Source organism: Primulina huaijiensis, chromosome 13, assembly GCF_012295235.1.
Source record: "Primulina huaijiensis isolate GDHJ02 chromosome 13, ASM1229523v2, whole genome shotgun sequence".
NCBI classification, from domain to species: Eukaryota; Viridiplantae; Streptophyta; class Magnoliopsida; order Lamiales; family Gesneriaceae; genus Primulina; species Primulina huaijiensis.
Window position 1 is genome coordinate 13,877,769 of NC_133318.1, and position 9,269 is coordinate 13,887,037.

At 35.0% G+C, this 9,269-nt stretch overlaps 1 protein-coding gene across 1 annotated transcript; it reads right to left on the reverse strand.

Annotated features, from left to right (window-relative positions):
* Window positions 1-2,293: 2,293 nt before the first annotated feature.
* On the reverse strand, window positions 2,294-4,172 carry LOC140991244 (phytoene synthase 2, chloroplastic-like). Its single transcript, XM_073461181.1, has 6 exons — window positions 3,833-4,172; window positions 3,700-3,750; window positions 3,347-3,519; window positions 3,023-3,258; window positions 2,552-2,744; window positions 2,294-2,461 (listed from the first exon to the last, which is right to left on the reverse strand). Exons 1-6 carry the CDS (start codon window positions 4,170-4,172, stop codon window positions 2,294-2,296), a joined length of 1,161 nt encoding a protein of 386 aa, XP_073317282.1.
* Between the last annotated feature and the right edge of the window lie 5,097 nt (window positions 4,173-9,269).

Sequence of the window (9,269 nt, forward strand, 5' to 3'; positions counted from 1 at the left end):
GGAGAGACCAGTTTAAAATTTGATTTTATGGAATAAATCATGCGACCAAAAATTAAATCTTTTTAATTTCATGCCTTGAATAACTTCAACGTCCACATGGCTTTTGTGGGGCTTTGCAATAAATGGATGAGTTGCCCGCAGCATGTCCGTACTTTATGACATACTTAATGTAGGTTATCATCCATGTGCAATTTGCAAACATGGTGAGAAAAAATATTATGCACAAAAGACCATTTGTTAATTGTGTGAGTCAGATCTCCGACTCAATTCGATTCATGAAAATATATTATTTTTTACGTTAAAAGTATTATTTTTAACTAAAAAGTTTGAGTCGATAGGTCTCACACATGTAAGACCTATTCAATATTATGTAGATGTTGCATTTGATCAATTATTATTCTTTTAAAATGTTAGTAAATAAACTTGTAGGTGAGAAGGAAATAAATAAGGCCCCATTTGATTAGTAATTTCCGATGCAAATACTTTGTATCGTTGTTGATATATGTTGTAGTTATGTTATTATCTAGTTCTTAATTCTCTACTTTGTGATTTATAAGCAAAAACAAATTTATTATGATTTCAGTTCAAGAAAACTTCTTTTGTGGGTTGTATAATCTAGATAAATTCTCTCATCACCCTGCGGTTGTATAAAAAGAAAAAAGAAACGAACGTTTTTTCTATGTTTGGTTATAGACCGGTATTGGAAATTGTTACCGTGTATTTTTAGGATGTAATTATTAATTGATCAAATATATGTAAGGGATATTTTTTTTTGAATTTTGTTAAATAATAAGAAATTCGAAACTATTAAATAATACATTGTATCTAAAAAAAATTTCAGACTAATAAATAATGAAATTCAAAATCCAGTGAAAGATACATAGCAATTTCGAAACTTAGGCCGAATATCAATCGAATTGGAAGGAAATATTGAATACAAGACATTTTTCTCAACAAGGAAGCTAGCAAATTTTCAGTGCAATCTAGATACATTATGAATCTGTTCAAGAAAGCAGTCTACATTTAATTATCCAGTCCAAGGTTAAATTTCGAAATTTAATTACTTGGTGGACACGTTTTTTCAGTTATGACAGGATATTATGTATTTAATCAACATCTCGAATTATGAAATAATTATCTCGAATTTATGGAAGGAGAATATGGAAATTATGTTAGGAATATCATCCAAATTATGTTAAGACTTTCACATCACCCCTATAAATATCACACCTAGGTCATTCGAAATTTACACCATTCAAACACTCCATATTTTCGAAATTCTGCACTCCAAGTTCTGCCGAGTGTCGAAGCGCTGTTGCAGCCCAGATCTAGAAAAGGGTTAGAAAATCCCAGTGCACGGAACCCATTCACTTTTTTCATCCAGATCTGAGGTAAGTGTGTTTGTTTTAAAAGTATAATTTTTGTTTATGCATTTTCATTTTTTTCGAAAATTCGGTCGAGTGTAATTATTCTTCTACCCCCTTCTTGATATGATTATCGGATGTTTTATGTGTTGGCACTTTGAGGATTCAATTGGATATGAGTGGGAATCTTAATATGATTATGTACTGGCCCGTACACGGTGTGATTGTACCGTTATACAGCTTCGCCTCTTTAGAGGAGTAAAAATTAGGGACCGATATCATCAGTAAACCATGGAAAGTAGATGAATCTTAGTGCCTAGTCAAAGATATGCTTATGTCGATTATATGAATCATGTTATGCATGTACTCGAACGGCCCCCACTTGTTGAGTGACGACCATATCACTCACCTCTTACTCTCTTTTCCGAGATAAGCCTGAAGAGCAGATAGAGGAAGAAGAACATTACCAGTTTTGGGGCTGGTGATGGACGAAATTAAATTAGATCTATGTTCGTTTTTATTTGTTTTTCCGTTGTAAACACTTAAACACTTCTGCATGGGTTTTATCGCTTTCGTGAATTTTCGTTGTAAAGACAATTTTACGTTTGCTTATGAGTTATAAACTGATTTTTGGTTTATATTATACCACGAGACTTGTTGTTTTCGATTGTTTGGTTATAAAACAACGTCGATCTCGACTAACTCCGGTCTCTGGACGTGACAGTGACACTTGGGGCCCTAAATTTTTGTAAACCAGTTTGCACTCGGTAAATTCCGGGCTCAGATACTAACGTATTATTTATTATATGATGCCCATGAGGTATATTACGAGGATAACATATATAATATTTGAGAATGAGGGGAAAAGGTTTGGTCGACGCAACTTCTCCAAATTAACAGTCCAAGTAAAATAATTAAAATATTAATTTCTATTGAAAAACAACCAGCCTGGGATCTGACTGCGCTCTGGTGAAGGCAAGCGGCAGTGTCATTAGTTTCTTGGTCCTTCCAACGTAGGCTCTTTTTGTCAAGTTATCGTAATCGTTGCTTTCGATCGAGTCCAATATCATACGGTACAGCATCAATGATGACCACACCTACAAACAGTAGTTTCACTTATCGAATTAAGCAGAAACTCGCGTCACATAAATTTAACAAGATAATTAATTATAATTATAAGTATGCACCGGCCAACGACTCGGTTTGTCGAGCTGAGATGCTCCAGCTTCAGCCTGATCAAAGTAAAACCTTGCCCTGGTGATCTGTTCCTTCATGAATCCTCTCCATTCATCACTCACTTTTCTTGAGAAAATGTCTTCGTCCCTCAAACCGAATTTACCAAGCTCATCTTGGGGTAGATATACTCTGCCTCTTGATGCACTGAATAAACAACCACACACAATATTTGGATCGATTTTAGAGTTAAGCACGTTGATTAGTATTTATTATGATTTGTAGTCCAAGTTTAGAATTCCGATCCACGACCCAATATTTACATTAACATGTGGGAGCCATACTATTTGAATTGAAGTCCTTGAAAAAATACGGAACATGCATGGATTCGTATAAGGACCATATTCATATTTATGTAGAATTAGTAAATTATAAAGAGGTGCACCCAATTTAGAGTACTCCAAAACATTGGAACAAAGACTTACTCTTCACCCACATCTCTTAGGATATTGGTGAGTTGATTGCCTATGCCTAAGTAGAGAGCTGCGTTGTAGATGCTGAGAGCTGAAAGTGACGATTCCGCTGCAATCCCCATCACTGGTACGCTCATCAGTCCAACTGTTCCGGCCACGTAGTAGCAATACAAGTAAAGCTCATGAAAGTTTGCATATCTATTCTTCATTGTGTCCATTCTCATCCCTTCAATCATATCCTTAAATGGCTACAAATCAAAATTATAGCATAACTATGGTTATAACAAGGAAAAAACTACATCAATTTACGGTGTTGGATTAGTGATTTTAAATCACCTTTATGTCTAAAGGGAAGCTGTGGACTGTATCGGTTAGCGCAGCATCAAGCATGTCATAAGGGCGGCCATCGAAGATATCTTCCAATCTTTCTTCCCATCTATCAAGAACGGCTGAACTGAGATGGGCGGCGTTAGGGCCATCCACCAACTCATCGGTCCTCCTGCACCACACTGCAAGAGTAAAAGAAATCCAAAAATGAATGGAAAAAGCAATGGTATGGTTGAAAACGTGTTGGGAAGCAACAAATGCCTCCACCATAGTACGCGACTATGCGATTGGTAGCTATTCATTTTGTGTACGTAGGCATACGTTCAATTCTAAAAGAAACAGAAAGGCACCATATCTCTAACCATAGATGGCCCATATTGCTTTCTGTCTATCCTCGGTCATCAACAATGTTCCTGCATCATAAAGACTTCTTGTATTTAATATCCAGGACAAGATTCTCCACAAGTTCTAGCAACTAATGTAGTGCAAATGTACCTAAGTAGAATGTTTTGGCATATTCAGCACAAATATCCTTGCATCTTTCATATGCTTCTTCAAGAAACATAGGATGGAAGCTTGGTCTTCTGCGAGCATTATATGCATTTGGATCGATGTTTTTCGACTGTCTGTGAATGATTTCACGTACCACCTCGTCCGTGGAACATACTCCATTTATCGATAACTCAGGGAGATGGGAGGAATCCTTTCTCAATTTATTTGGAATAGAAATGATCACTTCGGATCTTGCACTTGTTTTCGCGCAATTTTGTGGTAAGAATATGCAGTTTCTTGATGTTATGGTCTGGTTCGCTGCATAAGGGAGTGCTGTACTCATTTTGGCAACTTTTTAAGGATATCAAACTTGGTTTTTTTAGGCTCTCTTTAAAAAAAAAAACCCTTTGCTCTCTCTTTTCTTGGTTGGTAATATTAAAGTAAGAATAAAAATAATTAATAATTTGTAACAAAGTTTTCAGTCAGGTTAGTTAAGATAAAGACAATAATATTAAACGATAATACAAAAACAATTAATGTAATACAAAAACAATTAATGTAAGCCATTAAACCGGTCTTGATTACTTTTATAAACCTCTATAAAACTTCGATTACAACAAAATCCTCATGAAAAAAGCTCTATTAACTTCCTATGTTTTCAAATCTTGAGCATAAACATTCCATGCTTTAAAATCTTGAACTTACGCACCTTTCTCCGTACGTGTTTTTGGATATGTATGCTCCAAATATGAATCAAAAAGTTAATAATAATCATAGCCATAATCTCATGATTTCACAGATTTAATGTGTATAATTAACCTTTTTCTATAATGATTAATACTTTTTATATGATATGTCTTTTTTGTTTTGCTCTATGTGAAAATTATATTCCATTATTCTTAAATGGCTTAAAATATATATATAATAATGTTATCTTTTAATTTTCCATCTCATCTTTTTTTATATAACAATTTATATCATATATCGCTTGCTAACATAGTGTTCACCTCGAATTCTTAATTTTTCAATCAATGTCATCTCATTTCTTAATTTTATCTAAAAATAGGAATAATCGCAAAGCATAATCACAAAGATTCCATTTTGTCTTTGGATATTTTCCAAAGACATTGTTTCTAAAATAGTCTTTTTGGTGTCATCAGAATCTTTGCCTCCGTTGATTCCTTTTTCTTAACACTAAATTTTCAATATGGTTTGTCTTCTCGTAATATTATGTTTTTGTCTTGGAGCTTTAACTTCGTTCCAAGTGGAAGTTTATTTAAAAGCTACTGAAATTTCCCTCAAGTGGCGGGCGATAAAAGCAACCAAATTGTTATCTGATTTACACTTTTGCACTACTAATTTTGTCCATTTTTATTCCTTTTTTGTTCCCTTGTGTTTATCAATAATATGAAATTGTTTCATTCCCTTGTTGTGGATTAAAAAAAAAAAAGAAGGAATACAACACAGAAGATGGCTACCTTCTTTGTTGCCACTTTGTTTTCAACACACAAAGTAAAGGTAAATTGTTCCGGCGGACCCAGATTTTTTTATATATATATAGTGGGGGTTGAGAATTTCCTATCTAAACTATGTAATTAGTGGGATTTGAACTCGAGATTTTATATGTCTTGTGAGCTCACATTTATCATTAAGCCAATATATCATTGGTCTAGAAAATTGAAGGGCAGATATATTGAATTTGAGGGAATGGAAAACTTTAATATTTTAAAATAATTCCATAAATTCTCAAACAATAATTTAATTTAAATAAAAGAAACCGATCGCTCCCCTTTTGCCTCACGTTGGACCTTTCCTGATTTTCCTCTCCTATCCTCAAAAGTGATTAAGAAACTCAGGATTACCTTGTGTCATTTGATGAAATCTATTTCTACTATATTCATTGAAACGTCTGTCCTTTTTTGTTGCTTAAAAAGGTACCAGAAATTTTTTTTACACTCATAATTTCGGCCATATACATATACTACATAAAAATATTTTTATAAAAATTTTATCCCTTAAAATAAAACGTCAACAAACTAGTATTTTAAAAATCAAGTGAAATAGTCATAAAATGAAATCATCAAATGTTTTACCAAATCTAAAAAACAATAAATTTAAAAAGTATAGTTTATACTAAACCTCTCAAAATCTCTCAAAAGCATAAATAAATAGTCTTAAAATCTTTAATGTAAATCATGAATCATAAATCATAAATGCGGAAAAAGTAGAAACGCTGGTCCTCGGGTTGTGTGCACCTTCATTCCAGTCAGGTCAACCATCAAGACCTCCATCAAACTCACTTGCATTCATCACACTTAGTGAGTCTAAAGACTCAACACACCATAATCTTTATAACAAATAATGCGTATAAAATCACAAGCAACAGTGAAAATACTTTTACGTAAAGATAACATTTTCATGACATGCAAACATAAATCTTAATCTTTTCCTTTTTTTCTTCAACATGACATAACATAAAACCTTTTATCATGATCATAAACTTTTTTCTTATCCTTATTGAATTCAGATTGTTAATTGTGACTTTCCTCAAACCTCAAAAAGTCGATGGATCCATCTACATGAAACCGCAGTACTGGGCGGCGGGGGACACCAGCAACACTCTCATCGATCAACAGGCCCTGGCCTATCCTCATCGAATAGAAATACGATCGTCGGGCTTTCTCTGGGGCCTTTTCCCATAAATGGATCTCCTCTGGGGCCTTTTCCCTCACGATATTCTCATTCTTATCTCAAACCTCATACCTCAATAGTCACAATTACTTCACTTCCTTCAATGCTTTACATTCGCCTTACTTTATAAAATCATGCATAACATAACCCTTTTGTTTTTGAAATCAAGCACGCAACATGTCTTTTAAATGTCTTCTTTAAATCATAAAAATCGAATAGACGTTTAAAACTCATAATTTCCTCATGTAAAATTCATAATCATTTAAAAATAATCATAATATCATAAAAAACAGCATTTAGAGCACTGCCATGACGTTTACTAATTTTCAAGTGTAAAAAGACCGTTTTACTCCTGGACGTGACATTTTACGTTTTTTACTTTTTCTTGATTTCATTGACTATAACATGTCATAAATAATTATTTAAGCTTAAATTAAAATTCTCATAATTTAATTTAGCTTAAAAACAAGACTTTTGAAATTTATCTTTAATTAATCGTTTTGACGGTGTTTTAATCCCGAAAAATCCCAAACTTTAATATAAAATTCCTAAATTCAAAACTTAGTCTTTTATATTATTTGAGCCTTTATGAACCATGACTCGACCCCCGTGAGCCGTGTTTCGATATATTTTACTTTAGAAAACCCTAAAGTGACCTACAAAAGTCCCACCCGAGCCATGTCTCGATTTTGTCGAGCCAGCCTTGAGCCACCTTGAGCCAAACCTTGACCAACCCCTTAGTGCACCCTACTGGACCCTCGGGACCCCTAGGATCAGACCACAACCCAAAAACTGAAGCCCCAAACACCAACCATGTGCTGGCCGAGAACTCCCTTAGTACATGGACTCTTCTTTTTGGTGCTTAGGACTCTAGCCGACGCCCCAGCCCCTGAACCAACATGTCGTGCACCTTCTTAGGACCCTAGTGAGACACCCTAGCCCAGCCCGTGACCTACATGCCGAGCCCTCAAGCCCCTGGACGCCTGCACCCTCTCGCGCAAAAGCTGCCTGATTCTCGGGTAGGAGTCCTAGCATGGCTAGGACTCCTTCCCCAGCCCTTAACACGAGTCCTAGCATGGCTAGGACTCTCTCCCTGACCCTTGACAGACACTGGTTGAGCCCTGGCTCAAGCCAAGACCAAGACAACCCCTCCCTCGTGAGACACGATCCTTAAGAGACCTTATGACAGCAACTTCGCACCAGCTTGGTTGCTTGTGGGTTAACCTGAGTGGTGATGTCTTAGAACCCTTAAAATCGCGAGAAAACATCCCTTGTTCAAAGCCTAGCCATGGCAGCCTCATAGAAACACAATAAACAAGTTTTTGGATTAAAATTCATGAATTTAATACATGTATATGCAATATTTCGAAAATATTCAAAAGAACTTCATGTTTTTCATGCACACGATATTTAAAACGATAATACGATATGATAGATGAGAAAAAGATATGTATGGCGTGCCTTTGCGTTTTAAACGCACAAATATACGTTGACGACGAAGAACGGGGACGAGGAGAGCCTAGACTTGAATTTTTCCTTGAATCACTCGACTTTTCTCCTTGAGTTTTTGATGTGTGTGTGTCGTGTATGATGAGGGGAATTTGAGGGTGAAAGAAATTCAGAAAGTGGCGTGAAAGTGTGGGGGTTTGGGGTGGGTTTTGTATAATATATAGTTAAGTATTCACTAATTATGCTTAAGCCCACCAAATAGGTAATTTAGGCCCATTAGTGCTTAAGTAACTTATTAAAAAAATTTTGTTTAAATACATTTGTGAATTTATTAGTCGGGTTGCCAAAATGTTTGCATTTTTGTTGAAAAACCAACACCGATAAAATTTACGTCCCGACATATAAAATCACCTCAAAACTCCTTATTTTCAAAAATATGAAAAGTATCACTCATATTTTAAATAATTAAAATCAATTATTTAATAAAATTTTTTTACGTTTTTTCAGCCCTCGGTCTCCATTCCTCGATCGCAACTCGAATAATCCTTAAAAATATAGTTCTATGCATAATGACAATAAAATCCTATTTAACATATGAGCATGTATGCCACATAATCATTTAAGCAATTAAAATCAATTAATTACTCATTTTTCATATTTTCTAGATTTGCATGCAGTTGGATTACGTCGTCTTAATTTTGGACCTTACATTCATATTACGTTTTTGCATTGTGAATGTGCATGTTTACCCTTTTATTTTGCATAATGTTAGTCTAGTGTCAACAATTGAAGTCGAATAGGATAAAGGATATCCATAAAGTTGAAGACTTGATTCGGAAGTTGGTTAGCTTACAGTTAGTTAGCTGACCGTTGGAATACATCAATGGCCAGGAGCCTCTGGAGATTGAGAGTCGTTGGATTCAAGATGGTTTAGAAGGTCTAATTCATATACCTCTCGATGGCATATGAAGAAAAGAAAACGAGAACTTACTGAAGAGAAGAAAAAGAGGTGTTCCAGGAAAACGAGCATCATCTTCTTCAAGATAGATACAAGACTGTTCTATTGGAATTCATAGAAGAAGAACAAGAGAGTATTTGCTTGAGTGTTGTGAGTTCGTGTATTCCATTTCCTAGTGTATTCTGGATTATATTCAATTCCTAATGAGATCGCCTCCCGTGGACGTAGATCAGATTCGATTGAACCACGTAAACCGCTTGTCTTTTACTTTCGTTTACTTGTTTGCGTTTATACAAAATTCTGATATGTACTGGTGCATTGTGGCTCATTCGGTAGTCATAC